At 55.7% G+C, this 16,686-nt stretch overlaps 2 protein-coding genes across 5 annotated transcripts in view; both read left to right on the top strand.

The window, feature by feature from the left end:
• Positions 1-672: 672 nt before the first annotated feature.
• Positions 673-8,093, top strand: FKBP8 (FKBP prolyl isomerase 8). 3 transcript variants are annotated; one of them, XM_084759198.1, is made up of 9 exons: positions 673-828; positions 2,045-2,352; positions 4,467-4,636; positions 4,712-4,800; positions 5,043-5,260; positions 5,999-6,171; positions 6,989-7,066; positions 7,296-7,427; positions 7,633-8,093. In XM_084759198.1, exons 2-9 carry the CDS (start codon positions 2,070-2,072, stop codon positions 7,717-7,719), a joined length of 1,230 nt encoding a protein of 409 aa, XP_084615324.1. In that variant the 5' UTR covers positions 673-828; positions 2,045-2,069; the 3' UTR covers positions 7,720-8,093. The 3 variants fall into 3 exon arrangements, with proteins under 3 accessions (XP_084615324.1, XP_084615322.1, XP_084615323.1); XM_084759196.1 differs by having other exon boundaries at positions 5,040-5,260; XM_084759197.1 differs by lacking the exon at positions 673-828 and adding an exon at positions 883-1,032 and having other exon boundaries at positions 5,040-5,260.
• Positions 8,094-12,153: 4,060 nt separating this feature from the next.
• Positions 12,154-16,686, top strand: part of ELL (elongation factor for RNA polymerase II) — a 47,451-nt gene continuing 42,918 nt past the window's right edge. Inside the window, exon 1 of one of the 2 annotated variants that reach the window (XM_084759168.1) lies at positions 12,154-12,374. In XM_084759168.1, the coding sequence (XP_084615294.1) occupies positions 12,357-12,374 (18 nt within the window). In that variant the 5' untranslated portion in view covers positions 12,154-12,356. Of the gene's footprint in view, positions 12,375-12,799; positions 12,986-16,686 lie in introns of those variants that run through there. The other variant, XM_084759167.1, reaches the window with a different exon arrangement.

The following is a 16,686-nucleotide window of genomic DNA, read 5'->3' as shown; positions in this document are numbered from 1 at the left end:
AGGTTTGAAGCCCTCTGAACTGGAAGTAACCCAAGGTTTCTTTATTTTTTTTAAATATTTTATTTATTTATTTATTTATTTATTGGCAGATCTCTGAGTTCGAGGCCAGCTTGGCCTGGTATACACGCTGAGCTCCAGGACTGCAGAGACAAGCACTCCCCACCCCTCAGGAGGCAAAAAGGAGAGAAAATTAAACAAAGTAATAAGTAAAATTAAGAAAAATAAACCCTATTTTTCCATTGCTGTTTTCCAGAGAGCACCCAACCTGGCCACTCACGAACTAAGGTGTTTCTCTTCTTTTTCTCGAGACAGGGTTTCTCTGTGTAGCCTTGGCTGTCCTGGGCTCACTTTGTAGACCAGGCTGGCCTCGAACTCACATGGATCCACCTGCCTCTTCCTCCCGAGTGCTGGGATTAAAGGCGTGCGCCAATACCGCCAGGCTGAGGTGCTTCTTGCTTTTGTCGAATTCGCAACTGAGCAGGACTAAAGCCGACTCCAGCGTGGAGTGAGATGAGGACGTGCAGCCACCCTGCTGCCCTACAGAGGTCTACAGCCCAGAGCGTTCCCACCTACCGCTCCCGACAGCCCCTCCACTCGAAGGCTACGGCCCCTTTAAGAACAGGCAGCAGAGCCTTGCCGGAAGGGGGCGGCATCTAGGCCAAGAGACGGACGTGAACACAAGCCAATAGGCGCGGCGGCCGCGGCGTGAGCAGCCAATGGGTGCGCGGGGGCGGACCGGCGCGTCCGAAGCTGCTTCCCGAGGCGCGGCGGTCGCGGCTGGGGGCGGGGAGGGGGCGCAGGACCCCAAGCGGGGTCCTCGAGCCGCAGGCACGTAGGCGGGGGTGCAGCGCGGAGGCGGAGGCTCCTGCCGGGGTCGCCTCTCTCCCGGGGGCTGCGGGAGCCGGGGCCTCCTGGGGCGGTGGTGTAGGCCGGGCGCGGGGCGGCGTTGGGGTGCGGGGCGCGCGGGGCATTGTGGGGGCTCGGGGCGGGAGGGTCTCCGGGCCGGGCCGGATCCCGGAAGGAGCCCCGCAGGTGAGGGTCTCAGGGCAGGGACGGGGGGCTCCGGGGCTTCCTGGGCCTTGGGGAGAGGGCTTGAAGGGGTGTAGGTGCTGCAGCCGGGTTGGGGGGCTCCGCGGAGAGGCCCGCGGCCAGCGAGGCGGCGCGGGATTCCGTATTGCTGTCCCCGCCACTCTGTTGCTTTTATTTATTTCTCAGACAGGGGCTTACTGAGTCTGAGCTAGTGTCCCAAGTGGCTGTGCGGCTCAGCCTGGCCTTGAACTCCAAGTCCTCCCGCGTCTACCACCCAAGTTCTGGGATGACAGGCGTGCACCGCCACACCAGGCTTACAGGAGAGCTGAGCCTGAAGCCTTGTGCGGGCGACTTGTACCTCGGGTCCTGTCGCGTGAGCTGCCTCCTCAGTGCCCTACTATAAAATGCTGGAGGCAGGCTGGAGTCACGGGTCCCCGATGTTGGGAGACCCCAGTACCTTCAGGGTACAGAGCGAGAGAGGTCTGGTATCTGGGAGCAGTCCTTTCACGCAGGAACGTGTTTACTGAAGGATCTCTGTTTACTAAAGATTCACCTTTCTCAAAGTGGCTCAGGAGCTATAAAAATGGCTGTCCCAAGGCCTCAGGGACTGTCCCCACTGCCTCAAAAACCCCAACACCCTTTTCTTGGCATTCTGTCCTACTTTTCGATCTTAGCCCTACTGTTGGCTTGCTGTGTGACCTTGACCAAGTGGCTTTGCTTCTCTGGGCCTGTTGGGTGCTTTTTGTGTGTTCGCTAGGGCTTCCCTAGTGTCTTGTGTTTATGAAGATTACGTGATAAATAGTTCTGATAACAGCCAAGTGCAGCCTGTGGCTTGGAGCTTGAGGTCTGTGTTCCACTCTTTCAACGAGCCAGATGGGTAGGCTGCCCAGTGTCTAGATGCTGAGTGCAGGGACTGGGATTGCTGGGACGCCCGAGGGATCCTAGCTGCAAAGGGAATTGCGGCTGAGGGGACTCGGAGGGGCTGGCTGTCATCCTAGCGCTTGACATCCTCTAGGGCCAGTTCGCAGTCCCCCTGCAGCATGGCGTCCTGGGCCGAGCCCTCTGAGCCCGCCGCCCGGCCACCTGCTGGGGTCCCACTATTGGAAGACTTTGAGGTGCTTGATGGGGTTGAAGATGCAGATGGCGAGGAGGAGGAGGAAGAGGAGGAAGATGACCTAAGTGGGCTGCCACCTCTAGAGGACATGGGACAGCCGACAGTGGAGGAGGCTGAGCAGCCTGGAGCCCTGGCTCGGGAGTTCCTGGCAGCCACAGAACCTGAGCCAGCCCCAGCCCCAGCCCCGGAAGAGTGGCTGGACATCCTGGGTAAGTGTAAGCAGAGTGCCGGTGGGGGGGGCGGGCACCTTGACTCATGGGGCCTCTGTTTCTTGAGCTGTGTTTCTTCTTCTCTGAAGGTTGGAAGTGACAGAACTTTTTGGTCTTTCGAGACAGGGTTTCTCTGTGTAGCCCTGGCTGTCCTGGACTCTCTTTGTAGACCAGGCTGGCCTCCAATTCACAGATCCGCCTGCCTCTGTCTCCCGAGTGCTGGGATTAAAGGTGTGCGCCACCACGCCCTGCAGCTGTGGCATTTTTGAGATAACCGTACTGTGAAACCCAAGCTGGCCTTGAACTTTGGATCCTCCTGTCTCACCGTCTTGGCCTCACTGGTCTCGCAGGCCTGTACTCTGTACTGCTGGCTTCTGAAGCCGCTTGAGGCGGCTGTTTGTGAACCCCGTTCGATGGCTCACACCTTGGTATGCACACACAGTTTGTAACAGGTTGCTTTTTACCCCTAGTTGGCTCAGAGAGGCTGAGTCACCTTCCTGGAGCTGCACAGCCTTAGCACTGGGTGCCAGCAGCTCCAGGCCAGCTCCCACTGTGTAGACACGTGATAGTCTGAGAGCTGTGCCCCGGCTCAACAGAGGCGTCCAGTTCTGGGTGCTGCTGTTGGTACATTTTATTTATTGATTTGCTTTTGTTGTCAGTAGTGCTGGAGAATGGAACACAGGGCCCCCGTGTGCCAGGCAGAAACTTTTTAACCACTGGGGCTTGCCTCTAGCCCCTTAAAATCTAGACCACCAGCAACTGGATAGATGGCTCAGTGGTTAAGAACACTGGCTGCTCTTCTAGAGGACTTAGTTTCAATTCTCAGCACTTACATGGCTGTTCACAACTGTCTGTAATCACAATCACAGGGCACCTGACACCCTCCTTTGGATCCCAACAGCACTGCACCCATGTAATGCACAAACATGCAGGCTAAATACCCTTACACATGAACTTTTTTTTAAGGTTCTTTCTTTCTTCTTTTTCTTCTTCTTCTTCTCCCCCCCCCCCCTTTTTTTTTTTTGGAGACAGGGTTTCTCTGTGTAGCCTTGGCTATCCTGGACTCACTTTGTAGACCAGGCTGGCCTCAAACTTACAGCGGTCCACCTGCCTCTGCCTCCCAAGTGCTGGGATTAAAAGCCACTGCTTGGCTTGAAATTTTTTAAAAAAGAGTAAATCTAGTTTTAAAAATCAAGAACAGCAACGTTGGCCACATATGTTGGTTATATGGTCCAAGGCATTTCAGCTATGCTCAGTTTGAGGCTAACTTATGTAGGCTCAGTTTTCTTAACCAATATATTTTGTTAACAACTTAGTGACCCCACATACGTCACTTATAACCTGACTAACCAAAACAGTAGGAAATGAGGATTAATGGACACAATAACAAAACCATAAGGATATCAGTTCCGAGGAACAATTCTCCTGGCACAATCTGCAGGATTTCTTCTGCTGGAACCTAGAGTAAACAGAACCCAGAACCTCAGCAGGAGCTGGAGCCCCGAAGCCTTCCCTCAAGGGGTTCTCTCTAGGAGCGTCTCAAAGTGCAGTGATGAACAGCCAAATCTACCCCAAGTCTCGAAAGAACCCCACCTCCAGTTCTGGGCTCATTTATGTATCTCCTCCCAGAGTCTGTTCATGGGATCTTTTCAGCTGGCAGCAATCAAGCTCCTGCAGGAGGTGGTTTGTCTTCTAGTGGATTAACCTCATCTGTTCTCTCAGAAGACTGTTCCAATCCCGCACTTGGGATCCTAACAAACAGGTTTTTTTTGTTTTGTTTTGTTTTTCTCGAGACAAGTTTCTTTGTGTAGCCTTGCCTGTCCTGGACTAACTTTGTAGACCAGGCTGGCCTCAAACTCACAGAGATCTGCCTGCCTCTGCCTCCTGATTGCTGGGATTAAAGGTGTGCGCCACCACCGCCCGGCTTCTAACAAACAGGTTTATCTCTCCTTCAAACTTGGGCTACATGCAACCTTGTGTGAAAAATAAAAATACAGCAGGTTAGGCACAAGGTCATGATTCCATTCCAGTGTCACCAAGACAACAGTGGCAGTGGATGCTCACTGCACCTGAGGGGGGCCACCAGGCTACAGCTCATATTCTGGCTCCTGCAGGAAATGGATTGCTGAGGAAGAAGACACTAGTGCCGGGCCCGCCAGGCTCCAGCCGCCCACTCAAGGGCCAGGTGGTGACCGTGCACCTGCAGATGTCCCTGGAGAACGGCACCCGGGTCCAGGAAGAGCCTGAACTGGCCTTCACACTGGGAGACTGCGATGTTATCCAGGTGGGAGCTGGGTGGGCAGGCGGGCGGCACGTCACAGGGCCTGAACTCTTGTGACACTCACTGGCTGTCCTCCAGGCCCTGGACCTCAGCGTCCCGCTCATGGATGTGGGCGAGACAGCCATGGTCACCGCTGACTCCAAGTACTGCTACGGCCCTCAGGGCAGGTGAGAGCCGGCCTGTGTGGTCAGCTGTCCCTACTGTCCTCCCATTTCATAGAAAGGCGAACTGAGGTTTGGGCTGGCCAAGTCATAAGGCTGAGGGCATCATATCAGACTGTGATGGGTGATTGACATGGGGTACCCCAAGACCTGAGGTCTGGCCTTCCTGCTTCAGGTGCAACCTGGTAAGGAAGGTATAGTGGCCAGGGTGCCAGGTCTGAGTGTCCTTCATTGCCCCTCCCCAGCAGGAGCCCATACATCCCCCCCCACGCAGCCCTGTGCCTGGAAGTCACCCTGAAGACAGCAGAGGACGGACCTGACCTAGAGATGCTAAGTGGGCAGGAACGTGTGGCCTTGGCCAACCGCAAGCGGGAGTGTGGCAATGCCCACTACCAGCGTGCTGACTTTGTGCTGGCTGCCAACTCCTATGACCTGGCCATCAAGGCCATCACCTCCAACGCCAAAGGTGATCACCCAGGGCGGTCGGGCGTGTGTAAGTCAGAGGACAGCTCAGGGAGGCAGTTCTGTCCTTCCATCATGTGGAAGGGGCTTTGTAGCAAGGACTTTCACCCTCTGAGCCATCTTGCCAGCCTGTAGGACAGCCAAACTTCTGGACCATCATGGGGCCATAGAATATTCTAGAATGTTCCAGAATATAGATTGCCTGCCATCCGTAACCTTCAGGTCGATGGCTCCTTCCAGGCTGTGGTGACCAGGCACAGTGATGTGTATGTGTGTGTGTATATATATATGGTCAGAAGGTAAGATAGAAGGATGGTGAGGTGTGGTCCAACCTGGGCTACATAGCAAGACCCTGCCTTAGGCTGGACACCTGGTATTTCCCTCAGCGGCTCCCCACCTTTTCTGACAGGTGAAAGAGCCTCGGTGTCAGTGAGAGATGGGTGGTTATGCCTGCCTCTGCCTCAGTGCTGAGATTACAGACATGCACTTTGTACTTGGCTCATGTGAGTGCTGAGATCTGAACTCACATCCTCATGCTTGTGCACAAGCCTTGGTGGCGTAGGCCTGTGGGCTCAGCGTGATGGCGGACGGGGGAAGGTCAGGAGTTCAAGGTTGTTTATGCCTATGCAGGGAGTTGGAAGCAGTCCTGAGCTGCTTGAGACCCTGGCTATGGGGCAAGGACTCAGGTGGTGTAGGTCCTGGGGGAGGGGTTGGCTCCCTCCTAGTGAACTGTCCCCCGCAGTGGACATGACCTGTGAGGAGGAGGAGGAGCTGCTACAGCTGAAGGTCAAGTGTTTGAACAACCTCGCGGCATCGCAGCTGAAGCTGGACCACTACCGCGCAGCGCTGCGCTCCTGCAGCCAGGTGCTGGAGCACCAGCCGGACAACATCAAGGCTCTGTTCCGCAAAGGCAAGGTGTGTGGCAGCCACACGGAGCTCTTGGCGCATGCTTCTGGGGTGTCGTCCTCTGTGGCTGCCATCTTCCCTAGAGGGGAAACTGTGGTGTTGCCATGTCATTGCCTTGGGAGCCCAGAGCTGGGTGGCTTTCCCCATGCTGTCTCTCCTCCCCAGATTCTATAGACGGGAGCGCTGTAACCAGGGTGTGGCCAGGCTGGGCCGCACACACCGCCTTCTTTCCACACTAGTTTCTAGGGTGGCCCCTTAGCTCAGGTAGTCCCCTCTGGCCAGGTTGTCCGGCCCTGCCTGGCTCCCTCCTACCTGGTGCAGTTGTGTTTTGTGGTGGTGCTGAGGGTGCAGCCCGGGGTCCTCCACAGTTCAGGCAAGCTGAGGTGTGCAGACGCCTGGGCTGTGTGAGAACTGCTTATGAAGCAGTCACTGTGCAGGCTTCTGCAGGACGCAGCCCTGCTGTCCTAGGAGCCTGCAGTGTAGAGAGCAGGCCCTGTGGCCCAGGCACGGCAGTGTGGGCCACTAGTCCCAACACTCAGGAGGCTGAGGCAGGAGGACTGCCGCAAGATCCAGGCCAGCCTGGGCTATAGCAAACATCCAGAAAGATGCGTTGAAACTGCCTCATCAGGGAGGCTGCCTTCAGATCAGGTGGGATGGATTCCTAGGGCCGTGGGGATGCTGAGTCTGACTAAAGGCCCCTGTGCTCCGACTGCCTGTCCCCTGTCCCAGCGCAGCAGTCATACCAGTGCTAAGGTGTAGCTTGGGACTGGGGAGTCATTGTAGGGCGGAGGAAAATGCCTCTCCCGGTGGGTACCCTCTCCCGTAGGTGCTGGCTCAGCAAGGTGAATATAGCGAGGCCATCCCCATCTTGCGGGCTGCCCTGAAGCTGGAGCCTTCCAACAAGGTAAGCAGGGCTCTGCTGGGCTCCACTGCCTCTCGTCATCGCCACCCTGTCTTCTGGCTTGCCTGCGCGTGGGACAGCAGCTCCCACTTTGTTAGCGCTGATGGGGGCACATTTCCTAGGGGCCCCCACACCTGACAAACCTTGGGACCAGAAGAAGGGAGCAGTAGCGATGACAGGCAGGTCAGCTGCCTCCTGCACGTGTTCACCCCCTCCCACCCACCTCCCACAGACGATCCACGCCGAGCTCTCAAAGCTGGTAAAGAAGCGCGCTGCACAGCGGAGCACAGAGACCGCCTTGTACCGAAAGATGCTGGGCAACCCCAGCCGGCTGCCCGCCAAATGTCCGGGCAAGGGGGCCTGGGTGAGCCAGGGCAGGGTTGGGCTGGCCAGGGGGTGCGGAGTCCCTGGGGCTTGAGGGCTCATGGTGAGCGAGGAAATGCGCTGGAGGACTGGGTGTGGGGTTGGGTGTGTGTAGGAGCTTCATAGACAAGGTAGGAGCGCTGGCTCGGAGGCCGGGGGGTCGGGCTGGCTGCGCCGCCATCTTTCACTCTTCCCTTTATCTACAGTCCATCCCGTGGAAGTGGCTGTTTGGGGCGACTGCTGTGGCCTTGGGGGGCGTGGCTCTCTCTGTGGTCATTGCTGCCAGGAACTGACTGTCCTCCTACGCACCTGGACCCTGACCTGTGCTCCCCAACTCCCCCAGGCTCCCTGTCCACTGCCCTCCCTGGCAGAGCTGCCTCCTCTGGGTCGGGGGAGCAAGGATTGAGGGTCACACACCCCCACAAATAGGAAGGACTGGAGGCCCTGAAGGGGGTTATGGGGTGCAGCCCAGAGGGAGGGGCCCTGTTCCTCCAGACCCAGTTGCCCCGTTCCCACAACCCTGCCCTCTGGGGTCAGGCCTCAGCTGGGGCAGCCTCAGTTTTCCCCTCAGTCGGCGTGGGGGCAGTACTACCATTCCTTCCTGCCCGCCTGCCCCTCTGTCCAGGCTCCCCCGCCCTGAATGAAATAAAGCCTCACCCGCACCTTACTGCTTCCTGGGCCTCTTTCTGCCAAAGCTGAGAAGCCTGAGCCACACAGCTGAGCCGGGTCCCCACAAAAGCCGCACACAGCTGGACGCCAGAGGACTTCTGCCCTTTTATTTTCTGCCTGGATTTGGCTCCTGTTGGGGTTGAGTGGACTCTGGAGTTGGTTTTTTTTTTTTTAACAGTGCTTGTTGTGTTGTGGTTTTAAAACATTCATCAGTCTGGAGTGCATGAGGCCCAGGATCCCACAGGGAAGAGGGGGAGGGCCTTACAGTCACAGCATGGGAGCGATGGTGTGTGCATGCAAGTGTACGTGTGGGTGTGGGTGTGCGAGCACGTGTGAAAGAATGACTGAGTTGGGATTCAGGCACGGATGATGGTCACCTGAGCAGGGTCCCTGTGTATGGATTAGGAAGGCTGGTCCAGGGAGGTTCTGTGCTTCACAGATCTGTGTTACACTGAGCCCAGAGCTGATGAGAGAGAGGGCTCACAGGAGAGCTGTGTCCTGCCTCGGGAATAAGGACTCCACTTAAGACCACCCTGTCCCCAAACCTGTGACTTTATACCAGCTGCCATTACTAGCAGAAGGGTGACAGTTCCTGCAGTACCCAGCTGTTTGGGGCAGTTGTGTTGTGAGGTAGGGTCTTGTAGCGTGTAGCTTTTACCCCTCATCCCCCTGCTTGTACCTCTCAGGTGTTGGCAGGTGGACTAGGTCTACAATATCATACTTTGCACTTAAATATGTTTTTTAAAAAATTTTTTTAAAGCTGGGTTGGTGATGCACTTTAATCCCAGCACCCCGGAGGCAGAGGCAGGAGGATCCATCTCTGTGAGTTGGAGGCCAGCCTGGTCTATAAAGCAAGTCTAGGACAACCAAGGCTACACAGAGAGGCCCTATCTCTAAAAACCTTTAAAAAGAAAAAAAAAAGTTTATATGTTCTGGGATGGAGCTAAAGACCTGTTGCCCCAAATCCTTATGGGTTCAGAGAGGGACTGTGTTTCCTTGTTCACCCAGCAGCTGACATGCTGATCTCCAGAGCCCGCCTGCTTTTTCTCCCTGATGCTGTGGCCAATGTCAGTATGCCCCTTGGGCAGCCTTGGGGATGGATGTCTGGGCAGCAGTGCCCCTGTTCTGATCTCAGGGTACTGGGGAGCCCGACTGTGCTCTTTGCCTGCTTGAAGCCCTCAGAGGCAGGGTTTGTATGTGGCCAAGGCTGATCCTGGGACTGCCAAATGCCTCTGATCCCGCTGCCTCCACCCTACAGAGCTGGGACTACAAGCTGGCTCTCATGTCTGGCTTATTTTGCAGTGTTGGGAATCCAGGATGTTCTTACACTTTATTAAGTTGTGTGGTGAGGGCGTGTGCAGTGGTGCACACCTCTCCTTCCTTTTGGGTCCGAGGGATTAAACTGAAGTCACCAGGTTTGATGCCAGGCACCTTTGCCCACGGAGCCAATTTGCTAGCGATTCCCCTAGCCCCTTACTGGGGCATCCTGGGTGTGACGCTCGGTCTTTGGAGGTTGGGTACAAGTTAGGAGCACTCTGGATTCAGTGATAGAGCCCCCCTGCCATCTGAAGCCTTGGAACACTGAGACTGGGTTCTGAGTTCAAAGCCACCCTCAGCTATGTGGTAAGTTGCAGGCAAGTCTGGACTCATGAGAGACCATGTATCAAACCAAGGGTCTGAGAGGCGGCCCACACCTACAAGGCTCTGAGAGGCGGCCCACACCAGCACTGGCTGCTCTTGCAGAAGACTTGGGTTCAGTTCCCAGCATGGAGGCTCACAACCACCTGTAACTCCAGTTCCAGGAGATCCCGAACCCTCCGGTGGCCTGGAGGGCATCAGGCACATACATAGTGTGCACACACACACATATGCAAGCACCCATACACATAAAAATAGCTGGAAATGGGAGCCAGGTGTGGGGCACACGCCGTTAATCCCAGCACTCAGGAGGCAGAGGCAGGAGGATCTCTGTAAATTCGAGACCAGCCTGGTCTACAAAGCAAGTCCAGGTCAGCCAAGATTATGCAGAGAAATCCTGTCTCGAAAAACCAAAAAACCAACCAAACAACCAAACAAAAAAACACCTGAAAACGGGTGGTGATCCACACCTCTCATGTCAGCACCAGGAAACAGGCCTGTCTCAGTGAAACAACATTTCCTGACCCTTTACTCTGTGCAGGAAATGACCACGAGAATACCAGAGAGGTGTCCTGGAGTCTGCAGCTAGACTCCCTCCCTCATAATATGTGAAAAACTTTATTATGGGTATGGTGGTACAAGAATGTAATCCCAAGTCCGGTGGTGGCGCACGCCTTTAATCCCAGCACTCAGGAGGCAGAGGCAGGCAGATCGCTGTGAGTTCGAGGCCAGCCTAATCTACAAAGCGAGTCCAGGACAGCCAGGGATACACAGAGAAACCCTGTCTCGAAAAACAAACAAACAAACAAACAAAAAAAGAAAAAGAAAAAGTAATCCTAGCAGTTCAGAGGCAGATACAAGCAAAGCTCCAAGTTTGAGGCCCCTTGCTATATAGCAAATTTCAGGTCAGTCCAAAACCCTGTTTCAAATTATATACAATATAAAGATATATATACTATGAATCTTTTAAAATTTTTAAAAAAAGAGTGTGCGGGCGTTTAACATATCCCAGCAATTCGCAATCTTCCCCTCCCCACCTTTGAGACAGGGTTTCTCTGTGTAGCCCTGGCTGTTCTGGACTTGCTTTGTAGACCGGGTTGGCTTCGAAATCACAGAGATCTGCCTGCCTCTGCCTCCCGAGTGCTGGGGTTAAAGGCGTGCACCACCACGCCCGGTGCAATTCATGATTTTATTTAAAAATGTCCATAGGTAAGCAGTGAAGAGCAGCTATTGATGCTGCTGGTCATCAGATGGATAAGCAAAGGGGCTTGATCATACATACCAAATATTACCTAGGCCTCAAAGGAACGAAGCTCTGATTCATCTGCAATTGATGACCCTTGAAAGCAGAATAACAACAGAGACGCCAGGTGACAGGGAGAGCTGCAGATGGGGACCAGGCTTTCCTTTGGCATGAAGGAATGTTCTGCGGTGGGAGTTGCGCAACATTGAGGACGTGCTGGCCGGCGCGTTAGAGTGTTGTTTATTGGAAAGCCAGCCCATGACGTGGATGTTTCATCCAGTTGCTGAACTTTTAGCATCAGAAGCGGTCAGCCGTGGCCCTATTTTCACAGCACTGGCCGCCCGGGTCTGTGGGAATCCCCAATAGCTGGACGCAGCAACCCACGCGTACTTGGTTTACATAACCACGCCCACCACGCCCCCCCCCCTCTCAACAGCTGCCCGCGCCCTACTGCTCCTGCAGGCCCCGCCTATTTCATGCTCCGGAGGGCTCTGCGCAGTCTCCACCGAAGGAACGATGAAGAAAATGTGTAAAGACCAAGCATAACCCGTGGCAGTTCCAACCTGCGTCCCTAAGTTTAGGACTAATGAATAATAATAATGAAGACAGAGCTAGGGACTTGGAGAGGCGGGCCCATCAGCGGCTCATGAATATGTATGAGGTAGAGGCGGAGGGGGTGGGTCCGTCAGGCGGCCAAGGGGCGTGGCCAGTTGAGTGGCGACACCCCTGCCTTCCCCCCTCCCGCTTTGCCTGAATAACTCAGCTTGTGTGAGAGGCTGATGCCCCCGGGAGCCTGGCAGCCTGCCACCCTGTGCGGCGGCAACGGGGCGGGTCCGAGAGCCCCGTGGGGGCGTGGCTAATCGTGCATTAGGCGAGCGAACGCCAGTCTGGGAAACTGCACGCACGCGGCGGGGGCGGGGCCAAACCTGCCTCATGAATAATGCAGTAGGTCAATGGGGCCGGTGTTACAAGCGCTTGGGGGCGTGGCCGCGCGTTGCGCCTCAGTGACGTAGGGCTCTATGGGTGATAACGAACTGAACAGGTTGGGGGGCCCGGCTTCCCCAGAAGTTGTGGGCCAGATGCGTAGAGCTTCTTTCTGGAGGTTATTTTTTGCTGTGGGCGGGCTCCCCGCATGCGGGAGGCGTGGCCATCGTGGAGCGCGTCTGCAGGTCCTCCCTTCGGGAGGGCGTTCCCGGAGACCTTGTCCGCCACTGCGAACAAACCCGCTCGTCATTCCGAGGTGGCAGGCCACATGCACGTCAGGGAGCGTGGCCGGTTGCTCGGCGATGGCCAGCGCGGCAGAGAGGGCTTTGCTGGAGTTTGGGATGAGGGTGGTTTTCCAGCGCACCACGGGGCGTGGCTACCGCCGCCTCATGAATAATGCTCCACGGTCCTCAGGTAGGAGGAGCGTACCCCTCAGAATTTGGGAGGGGGTGGGCGCGTGTGGCCACCCGCGCACGCGCACCGGCGTTGTTTGTTAGGGAAGTTTTGAGAGCTTGGAGGCGTGGCCGTTCCGCAGGGGGAGGAGCCGTTTCACAGCTAAGAATGGCCTCGCGAGACCTTTGGGGCGTGGCTAATTTGCGCCTCGGTTAGTTGGTGCAGGCACGGTGGGAGGCGTGGCTAGTCTCTCCCATGAATGACGCACCTAGACTCGCAGTCTATTGGCCCGAGGGCGGGCCTGTCAGCGCTTGGGGGCGTGGCCAACGTACTGGCCGCTCGGGCACCGCCCTCGATGCGGGGAGGCGGTGCCCCGTGCAGGGGGGCGTGGCCATCGCCGGTCTCATGAATAATGCAGCACGTCGGCAGGCGGAGGGGCGGGGCCGACGTGCGGGCGCAGTCGCCGAGGTGGGGGGCGGAGGAGTGATGGTTGCAAGATGGCGGCGCTGAAGGAGGCTCGGAGCTACGGGCTGTCGTGTGGGCGCGTGAGCGACGGCAGCAGGGTGTCGGTGTTCCACGTGAAGCTTACCGACAGTGCCCTGAAGGCTTTCGAGAGCTACCGGGCCCACCAGGTGAGCTGCGCGGCGTCCTGGCGGGTGGGCTGCTCTGTGTGTGGGGGGGAGACACCTGCGGGGACCTGTGGGGGGGCAAGGCCGCGTCCACACCTGGCGACACCTTGACCAACCCCCGTGACATCCTTCAGGTTGGACCTAGTCTTGCTTTTTGTTTTTGTTTTTTAATAAAACAGGTTCTTTCTGTGTGGCTCAGGTTGGCCCTGGTTTGACGGCCATCTGCCTGCCTTAGCTGCTTCGGTGCGGGGATGACAGCCATGCTTGGATCCACTTAGAAGGGGTAGTTTAGACAGAAACTTACTGCCTGGGCCCAGCTCCTGCCACCTCGTGTCTCTCTGGACTCTTTTCTACAAGGGTGGTGTTTGCCAACACTGACCGAGGCGGTGATGTTAGCAACGGGGTCTTTCTCTGGCAAAGCACTCAGACAGCGCTGCCCACCACACTTGGTCTCCGCCTTTTGGTACTCCCTCCTGGCTTGGGGATGGTGTTGGGGGACCCTGTCTGTGTCCCTCTCTCTAGGGCCTCACTCTGGACAGCACACCTGGAAGCTGCCACCCAAGCCACAGCACCGCCCTGCGTCCATTGGGACAGAAGTTGCAGGTCCCCAGGGGAAGTGGTTTGAGGCTTCTTCCTAAAGTGACTGGGGTGTTGGGTCAGTGTCTGGGACGTGTGTTTGCCTGTTTTGGCGCAGGGGGTGTTGACGAGGGCGAGTGAACAGAGAGTAACTAGGAAGGAATGTGGTTCTCTTCCTGCCTGGGACATGCGCAGCACTATTGGCCAAGCCAGGAATTTCTTCCCCATTCAGTGTTCTGGGGGAGCCTACGTCTTCCAGCCGGTCTCCCCATCACTTCTTTGAACCACTTCCTGCCTGCGCCTGGCTCTGTTTCCTCCTCCTTAGAAAAGGATCAAATGTTTTTGGAAAAAAAGAGTAGTTCTCCGCTTGTCAGAAAGGTTTCTCACCGAGTGGCAGAAAGCGCCCCTGCAGGTGAGGAGGAAGAGGTGGTGGGGATCTGCGTGGTGTCCACTGAGCAGCAGGCCCAGCCACTCTTCCGGGTTGGAATTCCAACCTGGAGTCCTTCCCCTTGGGCCATCCTGACTAGTCCTGGAGGATCAGGGCTTTTCTCAGAACCAGCTGGGCCAGAGCATGAGTCACCACGGTCAGGTGGACTTGGTACCTGTGGCAGCGTCTGGCCCTGCCAGCCTGCCACCCCACAGCCTTCACCAACATCAACGTCATGCTGTTATTTTTAATTACATTCCCTAACTAAGCTTGATCTCACTCATGTGAAGGCGCTTGTGGATCTGTAGGCCACCATGCGCGTGCCCTGAGGAAGCCAGCTATATCCGGCCGCGTGATGGCCAACCATGAGGGAGCCTGGGCAGTGTGGCCAGCAGCATTCAGTTTTGGGGCAGTCCAAACCTGTGTTTATCTGGAAGGCTGACAGGGCACTTAGTGGCAAGGTGCCTCTGGAGTGTGATGTGCTGTCAGCATCAGAGCTTCGATCTGTCCTAGGTTGGTGTCAGACTCATGACTCTCTGGCTCTAAGTGCCAAGGTGGCAGACAGGCACCCACCATTATCCTGGTTTCAGAGGCACATACGTTGTTTGTTCAAGTAGTCTCACTATGTACTCCTGCTCTGCCTGGAACTTGCCAGGTAGACCATGCTGGCCTCCAGCTCACAGAGACCTGCCTGCCTTCGCTTCTAGAGTGCTGAGACTAAAGGTGTGTGCCACCATGCCTGGCAGGGGTCATCTTACTCTCTGAGTGTCGGATCTGAGCCAAGACCAGGGTAGCTCTTGTGGCAGGAAGGGGCAGGTTTGGGATGGTGGACTGGCCATCAACTAATGCTCGTAGGGCCAGAACCCTCCCCCTATGCCCTCCACTCTGTGCTTTGAGTTATAAATGCCCTCTTAGAAGCAACCATATCTCATTGTAGATGGTTGTGAGCCACCATGTGGTTGCTGGGAATTGAACTCAGGACCTTTGGAAAAACAGCCACTGCTCTTAACCTCTGAGCCATCTCTCCAGCCCTTATTTTTGGTTTTTTGAGAAAGCTTGGCTGTCCTGGAATTTGTTCTTTAGACCAGGCTGGCTGGAAACTCAGATCAGTCTGCGTCTGCCTCCTGAGTGCTAGGATTAAAGGCGTGTGTCACCACCTTCCTGCCACCTACTTAAAAAAAATTTTTTTCTGTTTTTTTGAGACAGGGTTTTTCTGTGTGGCCTTGGCTGTCTTTGGACTCACTTTGTAGAACAGGCTGGCCTTAAACTCACAGAGATCCACTTGCCTCTGCCTCCAGAGTGCTGCGATTAAAGGTGTGCACCATCACGCCCAGTGTTACTTTTATTTTTTCAAGACAGAATCCTCTTCTGTAGCCTAGCCTGGCTTTGAACTCTGGACCCTCCAGCCTTAACTTCCTGTTGATTCTTTTATTTATTTATTTATTTATTTATTTTTGGTTTTTCAAGACAGGGTCTCTCTGTGTAGCCTTGGCCATCCTGGGCTCACTTTGTAGACCAGGCTGGCCTCGAACTCACAGCGATCTGCCCGCCTCTGCCTCCCGAGTGCTGGGATTAAAGGCGTGCGCCACCATGCCTGGCTAAAAAATATTCTTGAGCTGGGTATAGTGGTGTATGGTGGATTGCTGTGAGTTCGAGGCCAGCCTGGTCTATAAAGCAAGTCCAAGGCTACACAGAGAAACCCTGTCTTGAAAAACCAAACCAAACAAAACAAAACCTATCTCAAAAAAACTTAAAAAAAAAAAAAGAGTTCTCAAACCAAACTGGTGGAGATATGAGAGATATGATACAGATATGTGTTTTGAGGCTCTGTGGATTGGCTTCTAGAAGAGTTGAGGAAATGTGGTCCACTCATCCTTCCAGGACAACCAGTTGCTATTGAGAGGCATGTTCTCTGACAGACGTGAGGTGGAGACCCCGCATCCACCTACCCTGGTGTAGCTGATCATTTCTGGGTGGACTGGTAGGTGGACTCTGTGGCCATATATCCTCACCGTGTCCTTGGAGGAAGGCACCAGGAGGTCAGGGGAAGGTGATGGTTCCAGGAGGGTCCACGAGGCCAAATTCAGAACCTTACGTGTCTGTGGGCCAGCAAGGACCTGACCTCTCTCAGCGCCGCTCTCTTCCTAGGCCTGGGGAGTCGCACTCTCACTTGAGTCCCTGCCACTCCTGCGAGCCACGCTTGCCTGGATTCTGCTGTAGCTTCATGCCTGGGCATCTGTCACTTGCCCGTAGGGGCTGCCTTCCGGCCCATCATGCAGTATACCTCCAAGAAAGAAACCCCCTCCCATGTCAGCATGGTGCAAGGCTGGGCTTGGGGCCACAGGACAGATGTGTGCCCTCATTTTACACCCTTAGGAAGTGGTAGAGATGGGCACGAGAGATTCACCAGGCTGGGGGTCAGTAAGGGCTGAACATAGGGCCTGGGAGGACAGTGGAGGTCCAGCTCACAGTGCACACCGTGGGGATGTCTAGGTGTGGGGCAGGAGGAGCTGAAGTGAAGCCTGCACCTTCCTGGCGTGGCTCCCCCACCCCTCTGGAATGCCAGCCTTTTGGAATTACCAGGAGCCTGCCTGGACGGGGTGGGTGGTGGCTCGCTCTGTGCTCTAAGGCAGTGGGCCCTGAAGCATCCCATCATCCCTTTTGTCCTCAGTGCACAGCAGCCTGCTAGTGCCTTACAGCA

The sequence above is a fragment of the Acomys minous genome, assembly GCF_964271855.1.
Source record: "Acomys minous genome assembly, chromosome: 15".
Taxonomy (NCBI): domain Eukaryota; kingdom Metazoa; phylum Chordata; class Mammalia; order Rodentia; family Muridae; genus Acomys; species Acomys minous.
The sequence above is the reverse complement of the archived record's forward strand: the minus strand, read 5'-3'. Positions and strand labels throughout refer to the sequence as shown.

What these genes read in the sequence shown, in the direction of transcription:
- FKBP8 (XM_084759196.1), top strand. Translation starts at nt 2,070, where the DNA reads ATGGCGTCCTGGGCCGAGCCCTCTGAGCCCGCCGCCCGGCCACCTGCT. An exon ending in GAGACTGCGATGTTATCCAG is followed by an intron (nt 4,637 to 4,711) that starts GTGGGAGCTGGG and finishes GCTGTCCTCCAG; the next exon opens with GCCCTGGACCTCAGCGTCCC. An exon ending in AGCTGGAGCCTTCCAACAAG is followed by an intron (nt 7,067 to 7,295) that starts GTAAGCAGGGCT and finishes CACCTCCCACAG; the next exon opens with ACGATCCACGCCGAGCTCTC.